The sequence below is a fragment of the Phyllobates terribilis genome, unplaced genomic scaffold (assembly GCF_046119375.1).
Source record: "Phyllobates terribilis strain yellow unplaced genomic scaffold, ASM4611937v1 Scaffold_1__5_contigs__length_1240528914, whole genome shotgun sequence".
Taxonomy (NCBI): Eukaryota; Metazoa; Chordata; class Amphibia; order Anura; family Dendrobatidae; genus Phyllobates; species Phyllobates terribilis.
Window position 1 is genome coordinate 204,702,926 of NW_027362761.1, and position 19,775 is coordinate 204,722,700.

General features: G+C 40.1%; 1 protein-coding gene and 1 long non-coding RNA gene across 4 annotated transcripts in view; one reads left to right on the top strand and one right to left on the bottom strand.

Annotated features, from left to right (window-relative positions):
* The window catches only part of AGTPBP1 (ATP/GTP binding carboxypeptidase 1), a 189,108-nt gene that overhangs the window by 105,018 nt on the left and 64,315 nt on the right, over nucleotides 1–19,775 (bottom strand). Inside the window, exons 1-6 of one of the 3 annotated variants that reach the window (XM_073670941.1) lie at nucleotides 19,370–19,519; nucleotides 15,845–15,912; nucleotides 14,267–14,330; nucleotides 9,833–9,979; nucleotides 8,050–8,181; nucleotides 4,984–5,077 (exon numbers count right to left, since the gene is read on the bottom strand). In XM_073670941.1, coding sequence (XP_073527042.1) covers nucleotides 4,984–5,077; nucleotides 8,050–8,181; nucleotides 9,833–9,979; nucleotides 14,267–14,330; nucleotides 15,845–15,912; nucleotides 19,370–19,415 — 551 coding nt within the window. In that variant the 5' untranslated portion in view covers nucleotides 19,416–19,519. Of the gene's footprint in view, nucleotides 1–4,983; nucleotides 5,078–8,049; nucleotides 8,182–9,832; nucleotides 9,980–14,266; nucleotides 14,331–15,844; nucleotides 15,913–19,275; nucleotides 19,343–19,369; nucleotides 19,520–19,775 lie in introns of those variants that run through there. The other 2 variants (XM_073670942.1, XM_073670940.1) reach the window with 2 other exon arrangements.
* The window catches only part of LOC141253607 (uncharacterized), a 59,383-nt gene continuing 42,390 nt past the window's right edge, over nucleotides 2,783–19,775 (top strand). Inside the window, exon 1 of the long non-coding RNA XR_012314696.1 lies at nucleotides 2,783–2,934. This is a non-coding gene — a long non-coding RNA (uncharacterized lncRNA). The remainder of the gene's footprint in view (nucleotides 2,935–19,775) is intronic.

The following is a 19,775-nucleotide window of genomic DNA, read 5'->3' on the forward strand; positions in this document are numbered from 1 at the left end:
AGATCACTGTGGCTGAGCTCCAGAGATGCACTAGGGAGATGGGAGAAAGTTCCACATAGTCAACTATCACTGCAGCCCTCCACCAGTCGGGCCGCTATGGCAGAGTGGCCCGATGGAAGCCTCTCCTCAGTGCAAGACATATGAAATCCTGCATAGTGTTTTCTCAAAAACACATGAAGGACTCCCAGACTATAAGAAATAAGATTCTCTGGTCTGATGAGACGAAGATAGAACTTTTTGGTGATAATTCTAAGCAGTATGTGTGGGGAAAACCAGGCACTGCTCATCACCTGCCCAATACAATCCCAACAGTGAAACATGGTGGTGGTAGCATCATGCTATGGGGGTGTTTTTCAGCTGCAGGGATAGGATGACTGGTTGCAACTGAAGGAAACATGAATGCGGGCAAGTACAGAGATATCCTGGATGAAAACCTCTTCCAGAGTGCTCTGGACCTCAGACTTCGCCGAAGGTTCACCTTCCAACAAGACAATGATCCTAAGCACACAGCTAAAATAACAAAGGAGTGACTTCAGAACAACTCTGTGACCATTCTTGATTGGCCAAGCCAGAGCCCTGACCTAAATCCAATTGAGCATCTCTGGAGAGACCTGAAAATGGCTGTCCACCAACGTTCACCATCCAACCTGACAGAATTGGAGAGGATCTGCAAGGAAGAATGGCAGAGGATCCCCAAATCCAGGTGTGAAAAACTTGTTGCATCATTCCCAAAAAGACTCATGGCTGTACTAGCTCAAAAGGGAGCTTCTACTCAATACTGAGCAAAGGGTCTAAATACTTATGACCATGTGATATTTCAGTTTTTCTTTTTTAATAAATTTGCAAAAATTTCTACTTTTCTGTTTTTTTTCAGTCAAGATGGGGTGCAGAGTACTTAAATGAGAAAAAAAAATATTAACTTTTTAGAATTTACCAAATAGCTGCAATGAAACAAAGAGTGAAAAATTTAAAGGGGTCTGAATAGTTTCCATACCCACTGTAGAATTCATAATCCTTCCGTTCTTGAGAACGGAGAGGATTTTTAATAAGGAGCTAATAGTAAAGTTGATTGTTTTTTTCAAGCACTTTCCAATTTTATCCATTTATGATGAGACAAACCTTTTAAAGTGAACCATGCATGCTGATTATCAACTAAATTCTTCAACCACATTGGTAACTTACCATATGATAAAAACATGGAACACACCAGAAAAAAAACTTCAGACAGTAGTTTTGGATGTACAGAAGTTATTTTCAATAATATTGAGAAATGTTTTGATTCCAAGTACATTTTCTTCCTTTCAACATGTTACATGTATATAATATATCAATATAGATAATATAACCTACACCAAATTGGCGCGACATGAGTATTTACTAGTTATGATCTGATTTTTCTTTCATTTAAAGGGAAGGTGCCGTGATTTTTAATTTTGTATTAATAATTATTGATTATATAATCAATTACTTTTAATACAAAATTAAATGTACTACTTTATTAGTTTTTTATTTATACATTTTTATTTCAGCCACTGGGGGCTGCCATTTTCATTTAGTGGGGGTGTAAGTGTCTGAGCAGGACACTTATACCCTCACTTATTTCAGTCCCCCGGGCATAGGACTGTGCGGTCGGACACCGACCCTATGTTTAACATTAGAGGCCGCTCCTCCTGCCGCTAGCTGCGACCTGGGCGTCCAGGTCACAGCTGTGGGAGGAGATAGCAGCCATTTTATTGAAGCCCACGCCGTTAATGTGGGTTTCATTTTCCCCTGTCATTGCACACACTTCAGTGCGTGCAATGACAGTCAGGAGCGGCGGCGGTCCCAGGCGGAGGTCCAGGGGTGAGTATGTGCCCAGCGGTGATCTCAGCCGGTCAGTGTAATATTACACTACAGGCTGCAGATCACCGCCGACCTCTTCAGGGCACAGCAGGGAGATCATCCATCTGATGTGCCCTGAACACACTGAACAGGGCGCAGCGCTGCGTGGGAGCGATGGGAAGCTAAGTACAAGAGTTTTTTATTTTATTGAATATATGAAGCCATATTTACAGGGAGGATGATGACGGGGGGCCATACACGCCGGGAGGAAGATGACAGGGAGCATACACGCCAGGAGGAAGATGACTTACTATCTTGTAGTAACAACCTTCATTTTGTCCGCCATCTTGGTTACCAACATGTAGCAATGTTCCTATGTTCCAATGTTAATATCTCTCCATCCTAGGCCTCATCTTGTAGGAATGTCACCCCCATACTGGTCCCTTTCTTATTGTAATGTCCCCATCCTGGTCACCTTATAGTAATGTGCCAAATACTGCTGCTCTTCACATAACCGAAAAAAAAAAAAAAAAAGATCCTGCTCACCTAATCACATAGTGACATCATATACTACAGGCACCGGCATACCGAAGTCAGCTGCCGGCCTCTGATTGGCCGGTGGCTGGTATTGGTATTGCGGTGCAGAGAGCTGGTCTTTGCGCTGCAATACATTTCAATTGAAGGACGTACAAGGACATACATTCAGCTAGAACGGAGCGCTGGCGCCGGCAGCTCCTGGACCGGGCTGCGATCATCACAGGCAACTCTGATGCCAGGCAACTCTGATGCCTGCGGGCCACATGATGCAGCTTCAAGGGTCACGTGCGCCCTGTAGGCAGCGTGTTTGAAACCCTCGATTTACAAAAAGAGAAAATCCATGCAGTGTCCATTAAAAATAAATAAATGAGACATAATGTGACAGGTCTATAACTTTTGAAGCAAAACTAAAGTTAGGATGTTTTACAAAAAAAGGAAGCAAAACTTGAGACAAACAATGACAAGGCAGTTTCATGTAAAGTACATGATCAGGAATGGAGAAGTCATCTTGAGACGAAGATACAAAAACGGTTTCTTACTGCAGTTGGACACACGTGAAATCCGGCCCGAGAGAGAGTAAGTGTATGGTGATTTTACGTGTAGCGAGATATTAGGACGTAGTGTGGAGTTCAAAGGATTTACTAATATTAGGTAATATCAGATGCATTTAATCATCAAATCAGGACAATGACAAGAACTTCTGTCCCACTGTGAATATATGGAATTTACTTTCTGCCGAGTTTTATTTTATAATTAGGATTTATAGCAATGAATAGTAATAAGTCCACATCACATTAGGAAAACCGTGGATAATCTATAATGCTCTCCTGGCATGTGCACACATTCAGTATTTGCAGCAGAAATTTCTTCCCTAAAACGCTGCAGTTTACTGTACCAGCAAAATTAATGAGATTCCTGAAATCTCATGCACCCAGCTTATTTTTTCTTTGCAGATGTAATGCAGTTTCATATTTGCAGTATGTCAATTCTTTCAGCGTTTTTGACCCACTGTAATGAATGAGAAAAAAAACACATAAAAATTGCACAAAAAAACAAGCACATTTTATGCGTTTTTTCCTGCTTAAAAGGCACATTTTTAATCAACAGAATAAAAATAAACTCCACAACTGGATGTGTTTAAAAAAAAAAAAATGTTCCTGTGCTGAGATAATCTTATAAATGTGCCTCTGCTGTGTACTGTGTAATGGCTGTGTCTGACCGTACAGGAACATGGTCTGATCATACCACAGCTCCTGGGCAGGGGAGGAAGAAAAAGAGTATACAGACAGGACAGCACAGCTGATTATTTCTGTGAGGTAAAACATTGTTTAATAAAAGGCAGGGAAATGTTTTACCTCACAGAAAGAATCAGCTGTGATCCCGTGCTGTAATGTCTGTATACTCTTTTGCCTCCTTCCCTGCCCAGGAGATGTGGTAAATCCGACCTATTCCTGCATGGTCAGACACATCCATTACACAGGGGCACATTTATAAGATTCTCGGGACAGGAACATTTTTTTAAGCACATCAAAAATGTGGAACGTATTATTATTCCAAGATCTATTAATTAAAATATACTTTTATTCATGGCAGAACCCCTTTAAAGGTGTGCACAGACTTTTTGAGCATGTTTGTAACTAGGGATGAGCGGATCGGTGTATATTCAAGTTTGACCGAATTTTTGTCCATAGTTCGGCTTGGGCACCAGAACTCTACCCGAACCCCATAGAAGTCAATGGGGACCCAAACTTTGGTGCTGTAAAATGGTCGTAGTAAGGGTTGGGGTGTCTCTCCCTCCAACACAGTTTTCCCGAAACTCCGAACACGATAACGGACTTCCAGGAGAAGTCAGTGTTTGTAGTTCAGCACTGGTACGAACCCCAAACTTTACAGCTCAAGTTCGCTCATCTCTATTTGTAACCCACTCAAATGAATATGGAAAAAACAAACATGCAAAAAATGCATTAAAAACACATGTATTTTACGCAGCATTTTCTTGTCAAGAGACCTTTTTGGTGCAGAAATTTGCGCTGCAAATACTGCACATGTGTACACACCCTAAAACGTTCATGTGCGTGGACCCACCTTATTGACTGAATGAAGTGCTAAATTTTAAGACGCTCTCCCAGCTCTTTTTCCCTAATCCTTTCTAAATATGTCTGTAGTGTAAAGTGAATTAAAACACTTAGCGAAGAAGACAGCGATCAGTTTCCAACAACGGTTCTTGTCCTCTTCTGGACCATGTGACCTCAAACCAGACTAGCCAAAGCACACGGGGGTTTATAAATCGGATTCTCAATGTAAGCCAATGGCGCTTTATTTTGAATCTCCTAGAGTGAGGCCAGGGTCACACGACCCGAGAAAATCGGTCCGAAATGCTAATTACACTCTGTTCATACTCAGATCAAAGTGTGATCATAGTGTGATCCGATTCACTCACATGAGGAGAAAATGGAGAGAGAAAAAGTCTCCATCTTCTTCATTCTGTCAGTCCGTGGAAATCGGACTGCACTCAGAAGTACAGTCCAAAGGGTTCCAAGCACTCATTGACTCAAATGGTTGAGTGTGAGCCGAATATTGGATCAGCACCACTGATATACCGTACTACACATATAAGGTACTTACTTCATGAGGCTGGTGTTCTTTTTACTGAATGGTCCTATTATTTTGAATAGAAGTTCTACAGCTCCATTTTTGCCCAAGTACACGGCATTTACAGCTGAAATAAAAAAAAAAAATGCCTAAATGTATTGCAAAATCATGTTCTAATTCATGTTAGTGGTGCCGCACCATACATTCGAGAGGTCACCAGTACGACTAATGCACACAGCAGAGAGCCAGTATGGCGGCACATGGCGTCCTGCACAGATCTGTGCTACAGGGCTGCAGGAACTGTATGTGCCACCATAAATGGGGAGTCCATCATCATACTGATGGAGTGAATCTCTGCTACATGCTTGGAAAATACATTGCAAGATGCATGGCGCAATTTTATTTTACCTCCGTATAAAATACAAAAAGGTACATTAAAGTATTCTGCACTTCCTTGGCTTTCTGCGCAATGTGGTACACTCAGCGAGAGTGATGTGCCAGGGTTAAAGAGGTTTTCCCACGAACAAAAGTTCATTTTAATCAATAGATTTTGGAGAACCCCTTTAACCTGCAACCTCCAGGGAATTTTTCATGTTTGCGCTTTCATTTTTTCCTCCCCTTCTTCCAAAAGCCATAACTTTTTTTTATTTTTTTGTCAAATAGAAGTACAAGGGCTTGTTCTTTTGTAGGACAAGTTGTAGTTTTAAATGACACCATTCATTTTGCCATATAATGTATTGAAAAACTAGAGTAAAAAAATTCAAGTGAGATGAAATGATGAAAAAAAAATGCAATTCAGCTATAGTTTTTTGGCCTTTGTTTTTACAGAAATGCGATAATTAACCTGGAAACATACTTTTCCACATTAACCTGATTATGGTGATACCAAACACGTATTTTTTTTCTATTTGACGGATGAAAAAAAAAAAAAAAGTGAAGTTGGTTTATGTCACCATATTTTTATCTTTCTCTTTCTGTTGATGGGGACGAGTGAGGGTTTTTTGGGGCTTTTTTGCGCGATGAGCTGACATTTTTATTGATACCAATTTTGTGTATATACAATGCTTTTATTGCTTATTATTATTATAATATATCTTTTAGTGAGCGGAGGTGACAAAAAACATACCAATCGGGGGAATTAATTTGATATTTTCATAGTGTGGACTTTCACGATTGTGGTGATACCAAATATATTTATTTTTTTCCTTTGCTTTTAATGGGTGGAAATGGGTGCAATTTGAATTTTTATATTTTAAAAAAATATAACTTTTCATTTTTTTTTTTAATTATTATATTTTACTTTATACTGCAAGTCTCCTAAGGGGACTTATAAATGTAGTATAAGCAGGAGAGCTTCACAGGAGGAGCGAGATGCCAGTGACGGGGGTATTCAGCAGACCTCTGGCTGTCATAATAACCAGTCAGTCCACTGCGATCACGTCATGCTGATGGGAGCTGGTGAGTGTTCCATTTAAATGCAGCTGTCAGAGTTTGACAGCGGTGTTTAAATTTTTAGCAGCTGCAGCCAGACCTTCGCTTTGGCTGTTAGAGAATGATGCCGGTTATGTAATCTAGCCGTATCTGCCACATGTGGAGGTGACGCGCCCCTGGGCCTGAGTCGCGCAGCGTTGCGCACGCGGGAGCCTACCCGGAGCCGGATCGGATAGGGGTAGTAGTCTCGTGGCGATGACCCGGTCCGTGCCCAGGGAGTCAGACTAAGTGGCGGTATATTAGCAGTAGATGTAGGACGACTACGCCACCCGTTGAATGCAGCTATGGAGCTGCCGCTGCAGGGCAGACCGCTGAGGCCGGTGGAAGGATGGTGCAGCGTGGATGGTATAACCCCCAACGGGAGGGGTATGGCCTCAGGGCAGCCGACGTGGATGATGGGGGTAGTAGGAACCACTCAGAGACGATGCGGTGTAGTTCAGGGTCTTTACTGGTGACAAAGATAGACCCTCCCGGAGTACTGGCTAGCGGTCGGGGCCTGGTCAGTCCTTGAGCAGATGGGATCCCCCTTGGCCAGGTGGAGTTGTAGGCCTCCCCAACTAATTGTACTCTTCTGGCTTCCTTGCTAGAGGCGGGTAAAGGTAGCCAACGTCCCTGAGTGTACCGTGTGGTGCTCACCCGTATGGCCGGTGACTCGGGGCCTTCTAGTGGCTTCCGCTCCACGACGGCGGTGCTGGTCCCACGCGTGTGACCGTGCCTTCGGGTTTCTTGGCCAGAGGACCTGAAATCCCCTGCCGGGCGGTTTCTGCTGCTGGGTCTGGGTTAATCCCCACAGCCTCGGACTCCGGGTCCGGTGGTAACTCTTCAATCAGGGCGAGCTCTTCAGCTGCCAGCCCCTGATTCCTTTTAGCACTGCTCCCACTGAGCTCCTGATCTTTCTTTCCTATGCTGCTCCTCTTCTTCTCTCTACTCTACTCACTAACCCTGCCTCAGCCCCAGCTTTATATAGGGGAAGTTCTTCCCCCTCCCAGGACTGGGCAGGAGGTGTGGCATGCATAGGATTCCTGACCAAGAGACCTCCCACCTGCTCTCAGACATAACATTGCTATTACTGTGGAGACCAGACCCCTGGGGTGCCACAGAGGCATCTCTGCTCCTAGCCCTCTCCACACCTGAGGACCACTTCCCAGGATGATAATTCATATCTTAATGCAGGAAGCGGTTATACGCGTTTTCCAGGCTTATAGACTATATAGATGGATAATCCATACCATAGGACAGGTCATCAATATCAGATCTATGGGCGTCCGATACCTGGCACTCCACGATCACCTGTTTGCTACTCCCAAAACCGCCGGATATATACAATGTAGAGCCGGAAAACATGGCTCTATTCATCGTGTAGTGGCTGATCTCAGCTCTTATTCACCTAAACAGGATTTGAACTGCACCTGAGAATGGCCACTACTGATGTATGGAGCTGCGCTGTCTCAGCTCCATACATGGTTTACATGAGGCCATTTTCAGAGTAGCAAACAGCTGATCGCAGGGGGTGCCAGGTGTCCAATCTGATATTGATGATCCAATATAGCTCCTTATAAATACATTTGTAGTGTGCTAATATGGCATCTCGAGGCTGCCGGTACTCACAGTTCATACAGTACACACGGAACACTTGAAGACATGGAAGTAACAACTTTGGACTTTGCAGATTTTGCTTGACGAGGTTGAGAGATATGCTTAGCGCTCCACTCACTCGTGCTTTGATTCCAAATTTTTTGTCTACGAAGATAAAAAATAATAATTTCATCAACTGACAAAAGAAAATCCTTATTTTTTAGTTTTTATTGTCACTGTGCTTTTATGTCTGTATACAGTTAGGTAACTGGGACTTTCAAAGTCTTTTTTTTACTATAACTATAGGCCACCAATACGAACCAAATAATCTCAGTCAGTTCTGATATAAACACATTCCCTTATATAATAGGAAGGCCAACTCTCAGGTGACAAACTTATCCATACATTTCCAAGATAAAAAAAAAACAGACAAAAGGTGAAAAGTTTTACAAAAAGAGGCTCCAGATTTTATAGGTGCTAAACATATAGTTGCAAGACAATCTTGGGCTTCAGCTCGTAAATCATTTTTGCCTATTAATACAGTCACAATGATTCTTTCATTTTTAATGAGGCCTTGTTTTGTAGTTGAACTATTTTCACAAATTGTGGTTGAGACACTACAATTTTACAAAATAACAATACATAAAATAAACATAAAACATTTCTTTATGCGTCTTCCTGGAAATCATCCATTTCCGGCCTGACAATCCTGAGACTGGTTGGGAGACAGGCGGCTGCAGCAGGAGCCTCCCCCCACATGTCTGTCTATAATAAGAGACACAGATTGGTAAAGCCCCCACCAAAGGATTTCTAGATATCTATAGAGGTTCCTCTGATACTATTACCTAGAACCATTAAACAGAGTTCATTTTTTGATTTATTTTAGAATTCATTTCTGAATTTAGTGTTCCTTTTAAGGATGTTTTAACAGTCATCAACATTATACATCCTTGGGGCTTTAATTAGGTTCAGGCTCTAGCTATGATTGGAGTTCTTCACAAATTCAAATAATAGACATGTGGGGGTGAAGACTTTTCTATATTAAAGGGGTTGTCCATGCTTAAAATAATTCCCAAATAACAGGGAATATGATAACATAGAAAAACAGGTTATACTCACCAGGCAAATCCCTGGTGAATATAACTTATTCTGTGGCCAATCACTTGCTTCAGCCGTGATGGTAGCACCATCAACATGTGATCACAGATTCTGGAACAGTCTTTTCCTTCAGTGCCCCTTCCTTCCCAAGTTATACCCCCTGGTAATAAAGGAGCAGATCTTCTCTTCATCTAACTGGGCGCATACTACAGAACTTTGTGGGTGCAGCCATGTTTTGATTGGCCAGCATCGGAGTAGAAAAAGAAAACACACACAGAGAAGTTCTGTGTTACACGCCCAGTTGGTTGAAGGGAATATAGCAGTCTTTATTTAACTTTAGAATGGAGGGCACAGGATAAAGAAATATAGCTCTAGAATCAGAGGAGCAGAAAAAAAAAAAAAATAGATGACGTACTCTATTTTAATTATAATACCCCGTGAAATGTCCTATTAAAGTCTGTACTGGTTTTACTTTCATGGATATAACAAGGATATGAAGGATTTACACAAACAGCAGAGGTAAGGAGATTACTCTGACATAGGGTATCTCTAGCATTATCAACATACAGTAATATAATCCTTGTAGTGGATTAGATCAGCCGATCAATTGTGTTTTATGAGAGTCTTTAATCGTACAAAAACTTACAACTAATGAACTTGATACAAGTATAATAATCCATCCTGGAGCCAGCCATTATTTTATACACTTCAGACTGACCTTTTGGTCCTATCTTTGCCAGCAAGCTGTGAAGAACTACCATTAACTCTTCATTCGGAGAGGAGTCCTTACTAGCACTGAGCAATAATTGCAGCAAGATCTGTGTCCCTCCTTTAGAAATCAGAACATTTATTCTCCTTCCCCCACCTAGAAGAAAAAACACACCTTACAATTGACACCTCTAAATAGGTCTTTAAAGCTCTGTACATACATCAGCATACAATTCCCATTAAAAGTGTTATTCCCACAGTGAAATATAGTATAATTTTTATATATATATATATATATATATATATATATATATATATATATATATATATATATATATATATATCATACATACATACACACTACCGTTAAAGAGTTTGGGGTCACCCAGACAATTTTGGGTTTTCCATGAAAACTCATACTTTTATTTAGTCCAGGCATTGACAAGGTTAGAAATAAAAATCATTATTTGAAAGAATCATTTTCTCCTTCAAACCTTGCTTTTGTCAAAGAATGCTCCCTTTGAAGCAATTCCAGCATTGCAGACCTTTGGCATTCTAGTTGTTAATTTGCTGAGGTCATCTTGAGAAATTTCCCCCCATCCTTCCTGAAGCCCCTCCCACAAGTTGGATTGGCTTGATGGGCACTTTTTGCATGCCATACGGTCAAGCTGCTCCCACAACAGCTCAATGAGTTTGAGATCTGGTGACTGCGCTGGCCACTCCATTACAGATAGAATACCAGCTGCCTACTTCTTCCCTAAATAGTTCATGCATAATTTGGAGGTGTGCTTTGGGTTATTGTCCTGTTGTAGGATGAAATTGGCTCCAATCAAGCTCTGTCCACAGGGTATGGCATGGCGTTGCAAAATGGAGTGATAGCCTTCCTTATTCAAAATCCCATTTACCTTGCACAAATCTCCCACTTTACCAGCACTAAAGCAACCCCAGACCATCACATTACCTCCACCATGCTATTCCATCCGGTTTGCATTTAGTTGGACCATCATTTATTTTTCAACAGGACCCCAAACACACCTCCAGGCTGTGTAAGGGCTATTTGACCAAGAAGGAGAGTGATGGGGTGCTAAGCCAGATGACCTGGCCTCCACAGTCACAAGACCTGAACCCAATCGAGATGGTTTGGGGTGAGCTGGACCGCAGAGTGAAGGCAAAAGGGCCAACAAGTGCTAAGCATCTCTGGGAACTCCTTCAAGATTGTTGGAAGACCATTTCCGGTGACTACCTCTTGAAGCTCATCAAGAGAATGCCAAGAGTGTGCAAAGCAGTCATCAAAGCAAAAGGTGGCTACTTTGAAGAACCTAGAATATAAGACATATTTTCAGTTGTTTCACACTTTTTTGTTAAGTATATAATTCCACATGTGTTAATTCATAGTTTTGATGCCTTCAGTGTGAATGTACAATTTTCATAGTCATGAAAATACAGAAAAATCTTTAAATGAGAAGGTGTGTCCAAACTTTTGGTCTGTATTGTATATATATATATATATATATATATATACATTTTTTTTTTTTTTTACAAAGCACAGTATCTGCATGACTGTTAAACTTGTAAAGGACCATGACATTTTTTTTTTATTTTTGCTAAGAGTCATAACTCTTTTTCTATTGACATAGCCATATGAGTTCTTGTTGTTTTTTTTTCGGGACTAGTTGTAGTATTGAATGACACCATTCATTTTACCATATATTGTACTGAAAAACGGGAAAAAAATTCCAAGTGGTATGAAATGGCAAAAAAGGAGCCATTGTTTATTTGGGTTTGGTTTTTATGTCGTTCATTGGGTTACAGTCTAAGCACATCATAAAGTTTTTCTTGTACCTTAGTATCTTTTTTAGTCTCTTTCTGCTCTTCTGTATATACAGCTTCACAGAGTTGAATGGGCGGTCTTATCTGACATAATAAAACTACATTACCCAGCACTCTGCTTCTTTTCAGTGCTGCAGGTCCCTCTCTCTGCTCTCCTGATAGAGATAGATCGATCTTAACATGGGCAATTTTATTTATATGGATAAGGTGACTCCATTGATAGTTTTGAATGTAGTGACTGTGACCCACTATTCAATCAATATTTATTACTATTTCCAAATTCCACATTTTATTGGTGTTCAAGGGAATCTTCAGAGCATGGTCATGCTCTTCTCTGCATGAATGGAAAAGCTGAACTTTGCTACAGTACGGCTGTTAGGGCAATGAGGATGGCTTGAGAGGATCTGGTTTTAACAGGTAAACAGGCTCATAGGTGCAAATGCTGCTGGAATCAGTGGGATTTTCAGTACAGTGTAGAAGAAATGTGCGACAAACCATCTGACAGTGGTTTTATTACACAGGGTCATTAGGGGATTTGAACAAGCTAGATCGACAGCATTGCAACTACCAAAGGACGGATCCAGTGGCAACGAAGGGTAAAGAGCCCTGGGAGGGAAAGGTCATCATCAGGGGTTGATAGCTGCAAACAAGTGCAGATTTAAAAATAAGTTGTATTGGCACACGATTAATTCAGTATGTACAGGACATGGAGACAACGGTATGATTTTCAGAATAACCATTTAAGACCAATGTAGCCTTCACATACAGCCTATGAGTTTCATCAGCACAATGCTGTATAGTATTAGAATTCAATACAATTATTAGGTTTTAGAAGTCAGAATAGCATTCGCTTATTTTATATAACACATTAGTAAATATTAATATGTTTTTTTCAATAAGTGTGGCTTATTACTCAAACCTAGGGCGGGTATTCACAATAAAACACATGAAATTCCCAGGTATAAATATGCATTTTGCCATACAGTTGGTTATTTTCATTTCAATAGGTGGAATATATGGCAATTTCCATAAAAGACCGCACATGCTCTGGATTTTAAATTCCCAATAATCCACTGCCATTGTCCTGAACATGAATGAGCCAGTAATGGACAATCTAAGTGCGAAACATAACCCACTAGAGACAAACAAAAAGTTGAGAGTTGCCCTATACAATATATATAAGGAAACAAGGCCACCAGAGATGAGTGAATCTGTTCTAAATGACTCAAATTCCCTATGAATTTCCCCTAAAATTTTAATTTTATCGAGCGGTGGCCAGCTGATTCTAAGGTGCCAAGAAGGGTTTAAAAAAAACAAAAGACAAAAACAAACATAGACTCATTTATCCTTGACCTCGGCCACATACCTATCATGCTCCCCTTTCTTCTTCCAATAGGGTCCTCTTGATTCTTCTCTGGTCGGGTCCGCAAATCATGGCTGCTGGGCCTATTAAGAGCCCATAGAAGCCCAGAGAAAAGATCGGACCGTTTAAAAAGAGGAACCTATCAAATGAAGAAAGAGGAGCGGTGGCAGTGGGACAAATTATGCAGAGGTGAGAAAGGGTGTACTAAGTTTTTTTTTGCTTTGTTTTTTTTGGGGGGAGGGGTTTTAACCCCCTCATTGGCAGATGTGATTTGTATTGAATTTATTTGATGTGAATTTCCCTCCTGAGTTGAGCGAATCCATCTGAATTTAATTCCTAAAGGCCCCTAAACAAACATAGGAAGGAACAATGGACAGGACTTAATGTCTGTAAGTACTATAGTTCTTGTACTTGCATGCCTTAATTAAATAAATATAATCTATATCTAATGGTCACTTTTGCTGAAAACAAAAACTGATCTAAAATCAACAGTACAAGCAAATATAAGAACATTTGTAATACATATCAGAGAAAACTGACTCTCCCCCTCTTCATAAACTCCTAATTCACTGAAAAAAACAAAATGCAAAAATCCACTTTGGTTTAAACAAGATGGACTACCAACTCACTGAAGTGTTAGATTACACCTGTCTGTTGGAATCTATTGAGATGGGAGCGGGGAAACAGAAAGGGATAGAAAGGATGCTGCAGCTTTCTAGTTAGGTGTTTTATCCCACCACAGAGCTGGATTCACAGAGACACTGCTCAGTACTACTGTATAATATTCTCCATGCTGCTGCTTTTGAATATGTGCTACATAGAGATAGGAGAGTATGAATCCCTCATGTCTCTGTGTAGTGTTTATGGGAGAAATTATAGCAGTCAGTTTCTATCTACTAACTCAGACACAAATGAAAATATATGAAGATCTAAGTATATCAAGATCTCTATAAAGACCGCCTGTATTTTTGCGATCAAGACCAATGCATTCAGAAAAAGCAGTATGCTCTCAATCAACGTAAATACCGGCAGTCTAGATAATTTTAAGAACAAAATTCTAGAATTAATGTTTCTACAACAGCATTTTAAAGACATTTCAGCGTGGTTAGATAAGCTCAAGATCCAGCTTTATACCGTAGTAGAAGATTTATTGGTAATATAAAAAAACCCTCCAGAAACTGCATCTCTCATCCTAGTTACAGCTTAGCTCCAAACATATGGCATATCTTACATCTGTATCTTGAAACTTACCAGCTGACATCAGCTCATTGAGAATATTTACAATATTTAATATTGTTTGATGGTCCCGGGTATTCTGGAGAAACAGAGATAATGCATTACAAACCCAGGAATTAAAATGGCAAGAAAAAAAAATAAAAAATTCTACAAGAAAATCAAAATAAACAAACATAAAACAGAAAATAGAAGCAGCTACTTTATCTACATTTAATATTTTATTATGTCATTTGTTATCCTATGATATTAAACAGTAACAAGTGGTGGGCAAAAACTATATAAACCCAATAAATGCCCTATTAGTTTATTTTGGGCCTGCAATAGAAAAATCACAAACTTTGGAAACTTACGGCCTATTTAGGCAAGAAGCTAATCAGCTTTTCTGTAAATAGGCCACCATAATATCCTGGTTACACAGGAAGACCAAAGTAAACGATACGCACTGAGTGATCTGTAATAGATGGCTCAGTGCATGTAGGCTGCCGTTGTTCTGTTTACACAGGACAATCAGTCAGTGAGAATGATGATTTACTGCGCTGCACAAAAGATCATTTCACCTGATGAACTAGTGTTCCAGTGATCGGCAGCCGGTTTACATGGAAAGACTATTGTGAAATAAGCATTCTTAACCCCTTAGTGACCAATAGACGTCTTTTTACTGACCTGAGATATAAAAGACTAGCATTCCCCGACAGGTGACAATCCTGTAGCTGTCACCTGTACACTATAGCTGGCAACTTGGTGCATCAGCCCTGATCAGTGTTGGCACCGACCATGGACGTTTAACCCCTTAGATTTTGCTGTCAATAGTGACTACAGAATCTAAATAGTTAACAGAGTGTGGGGGAGATCTTGATTGTGTGGTCCTGATGTTTGCCATGGCAGGTAACGGCCTTAGAGTCTGCCGGCTATAGCGGCCTGCTCAGAAGTTATCAAAATTTCCATTATTTCCTGGAAAAAACAGAAGGGTTAATGAACTACCTGAAACAGTTTTAAATACGTTGAAGGGTGCAGTTTTTAAAATGGTATGACTTGTGTGGTTTCCAACATATAGGACCCCCAAAGTCACTTCAAAACTGAACAGGTCCCTATAAAAAAAAGTTTTGTAAATTTCCTTGAAAAAAATGAAAAATTACTGAATTTTTTGTAAACCTTCTAAAATGTTAACAAAATAAAAACACTTTACAAATGGTGCTGATGTAATCTCAAAATCAATGGGATATGATGAAGCATTCCAGAGTTATTGCCACACTAGTCAGATTTGAAAAAAATTGGTCCGGTCAATAAGGGGTTAAGAACGCTATGTTCTTTACCCCATGTGCAGGGCATTGCAGTAGCTTATGCATCCATGATTACGAACAATAGCTAAGCTACTGCATTGCCCTTCACATGGGGTAAGGGACATAGCGAATCAGAATAACTATACTACATTTCTAATTGGAGGATTTTGCTAATATTAATTATTATTAAAGATGGAAAAACCCTTTAAGTAACTGAAGCTGTACTGTAATTTAGAGGTGTATAACTTACTGGAAAAACAATTGTACACAAAGAATTTGATGCAGATGACTACACAAACACAATGTGCCTCACCTCCAGTGTACAGAGTATGACTTCCACACCAGTAGACCCTTTGGCAGTCATTTCCTTTCTAGTTTTTTCTATAAAATAAAGAAAAAGAAAGAAATGGGACTATGCTTACAGGTAACATATATCACAATCACAAGCCTTCCAAACTATTCAATGCAAAAAGAAACCGCAAGATTCCCAGGAATGGATCATTTCCACATGGAGAACTACGTCCAGACTCCAAAAGAATTCAATGCTGCTCAGCATCCAAAGTGGTTTACCTTACTCCCGAAAGGTCTGCCAGCCCCCAGCTGGTGTACAATCCTGGAGACGGCGCACGCTGGATATCAGACACGCCTGATTCATTGAGCAGCGCATGCAGGTTAATGAATCAAGTCAATGTACTCCAGCGAGCGCTTCATTAGGACTGACGAGCGCTACACCAGTCTAATGAACTATTAGAAAAAAGACACTACATAGTAGACGAGCACACCTCCAATGGAGAACAATATAGAAAATAGTTTATTGGACCACACATGATAAAAACCTTTAAAAAAAAGCCATAATTTGGCATGCAAGCTGCCCCCCGCATAACGAATATCAATAAACAAACAATGATGGATACCCCACAATATATTCAAGTGTAATGATGAATAGGGAGTAACACTCAGATAATGAGACCATGCATAAATTAGAAACTCCCCAATAATACACATAGAGAAATAAGGTATGTATTAATAGGTGGGTAGCTTGTAAAATACCACATACACCGAAATAAGGGGTAGCATCAATATAAATAGACACATGTCATAATGAGAGGTAACATCAATATAAATAAATAAAGACACATATCATAGTAGGTGCCAACCCCAATAAGATAACCTTCATAATAGAAGGTAATATAAGACCATGAATCCAATGCGGTCAAAGAGTGGGAAATAACCCAAACCACTGGAAAATACAAAATACCCAACACGTCAGCTAGTAACACGTCATTTCCAGCCACGTGACTTCCTGTTCATGCCGGCTGGACCGACACACGCCATCACCTGTAAATACCATTACTCATTATAAGGATATATAATGGACCAAACACTCATGGATATTATTACCCTGACGAAGTTGTATGGGTCACGGCGATACGCATAAAAAGGGCTCTTCCCTGCCCCCTGCTGACGCTATCTAGGCCCCCTTCCCCTTCACATGAGCTGGTGCTCTAGGTAATAACTCAGTGTCCTGACAGGGCGCTCGTTGGCACACACTCCTTTGGGAGACAAATGATTATTGCCTTTGGATCTTCCAGTCCAATGTTTGGGTATTTTGTATTTTCCAGTGGTTTGGGTTATTTCCCACTCTTTGACCGCATTGGATTCATGGTCTTATATTACCTTCTATTATGAAGGTTATCTTATTGGGGTTGGCACCTACTATGATATGTGTCTTTATTTATTTATATGGATGTTACCTCTCATTATGACATGTGTCTATTTATATTGATGCTACCCCTTATTTCGGTGTATGTGGTATTTTACAAGCTACCCACCTATTAATACATACCTTATTTCTCTATGTGTATTATTGGGGAGTTTCTAATTTATGCATTGTCTCATTATCTGAGTGTTACTCCCTATTCATCATTACACTTGAATATATTGTGGGGTATCCATCATTGTTTGTTTATTGATATTCGTTATGCGGGGGGCAGCTTGCATGCCAAATTATGGCTTTTTTTTAAAGGTTTTTATCATGTGTGGTCCAATAAACTATTTTCTATATTGTTCTCCATTGGAGGTGTGCTCGTCTACTATGTAGTGTCTTTTTTCTAATCGTTCATGTATCCTTTCCCTAAATGACGTAGCACCCCCTTTCATATCAGTATTAGTATTGGTGGTGCAACCCCACCCTCTCTCTTTGATACACCAGTGATGAATCGCCCCTCTAATTTCTGCACATAGCCAAATCACAGAGAAGGTTGTTGCAGCACTTCAGAATGCACACACCACAGCTGCTTTATAAAAAATGGAGTAATTTGTGATAAATCTTTAGTGTACTCACTGCAAATCCACGACTTTTAAACAAATATCACACCTAAATGATAGATTTGGAGCAAATAACGCCAGCGCAAGCTTTAAGCATGACAGTACACTTCTTGTTAGAACAGTCTGGAGACCAATGAGTTAAATAGCACACGTTAATGTACAATTTTGAATAAATTTCGCCTTTTTAAGGATGTTTAAAACGGTTTCAACATAAATGTATTTATTCCATTCCACGCCTTTTTGGAAGAAAGCATTACTCTGTCTTTAATATTAAACCTTTTTTTGTGATTTATAAAGAAATGCAGTCATTAAGCAAAAAGTTCACAACATCCTCTTTTCTCAAGTTTTTTGTTAAAGTTTTAGCGTAGGCACTAGAAATTGTGTAATAAATGGTGGGAAAAAAATGCAAACTTTTGACTTTTAGGCATTTATGACAATGAAATGTTGCAATGTGCTAAAAAAGTTTAGAGCAAATTTAATGATAAATGTCCCCCACAATTTTTAAATTCTGCACACCAAGGGGCCAATTCAAAGGGTTTAAGTCAGATTTCTGGTGTAAAACACTTTGAAAAGCCACAACATTTTTTGTGCAACATGAATTCAGCACACAGTGAGAAATCTGCTCTAAGGTATGGTGGGTGCGTGGTTTTTTTTTTTTCCCTTTTGAGTGTTGCTGCCTGCTTATGATTGGTCAGCATCATACAGGGAGAAGAAGGACACACCCCCAGTGAAAACTATAACACCCACAGGCTCCCCAAGTCTTATTTCTGCACATAGCCAAATCACAGAGATGGTTGATGTCAAAGTTCATAATGCTCACAGCTGCTGGATATATCCAAAATTGATATGTAATGCCACCTTCTCTTTTCAGAGCTTTTAGCAGCAACTTGGCGTGCCCATACACCTTCGTTAATGGTCAGTCAAAATCTACTAAAGTTTAGGGGGGCTTTTGTATCATACATTTGGAGAGATTGTGTAGCACATTTAAATAGCTGCCATATATGCCGGTAACATTGTAAAGGAACAGATACAATATTTCATGTCATGGATTTTACATACACCCAGCTTATGTCTAACTTATAGGGAACCTGTCATATTGCACATGCAGTCCGATCTGTGGGCAGCATGATATACAAAGAAAAAAAAAGCTGAGTAGAACGATTGCTTTCCAACAAACCTTACCTATAAGTCCAGTAGGTGGTCCTACTAGTGATTGACAGCTATCTCTGCATGTACATTCATATAGAGAAGGCTGTCAATCAATAAATAGGACCGCCCACTGGATCCATATGTATACAAACACCAGGGATATCAATTAATAAAATTCAAGTTTTACGGAAACTTTTCCAACAAATGTGTACATCAATCTGATCATCTCCTCCTGCTCTATAATCACCCTGACTGCAGATCACATACCATGTTCATCACGGCAGGTCCCCTGTAAAGATATTCCTCAATGCTTGTGACCCCAAGACTACATCCACATAAGTACCCTGTCTTCTCTACTTACCATCCGGCACAAGTGGTTTCCGGATATCTCTCTGAAATGCACTCATAGGGAATGAACCAGCAAGGTGCAGCGTACAGTACAGCTCCCTTACAGCACATCTGACATGCTGATGAATGCTGACAAATGCCAAGCCACTCCCCGTGAGAATGGCACAGAGCTGCTCGTCCAGTCGAAGGTACATTATTTTTAGCGATCATGACTTTTCCACTACATGTGATGTTTACAGCGCGTTATGACAGTTATTATAAGTTGTTATGTTCTTTGGCTTAAAGGCAAATTATGAAATTCCACACTGGAAACACTATTCCTTGTAATCCAGCCAAGGCTTAAAGGCTAATAGCAGGCTAGCAATATGTCATTAATAATAGTTTAATTACAGATGTGCCGCTACCAAGAAATAACTGGG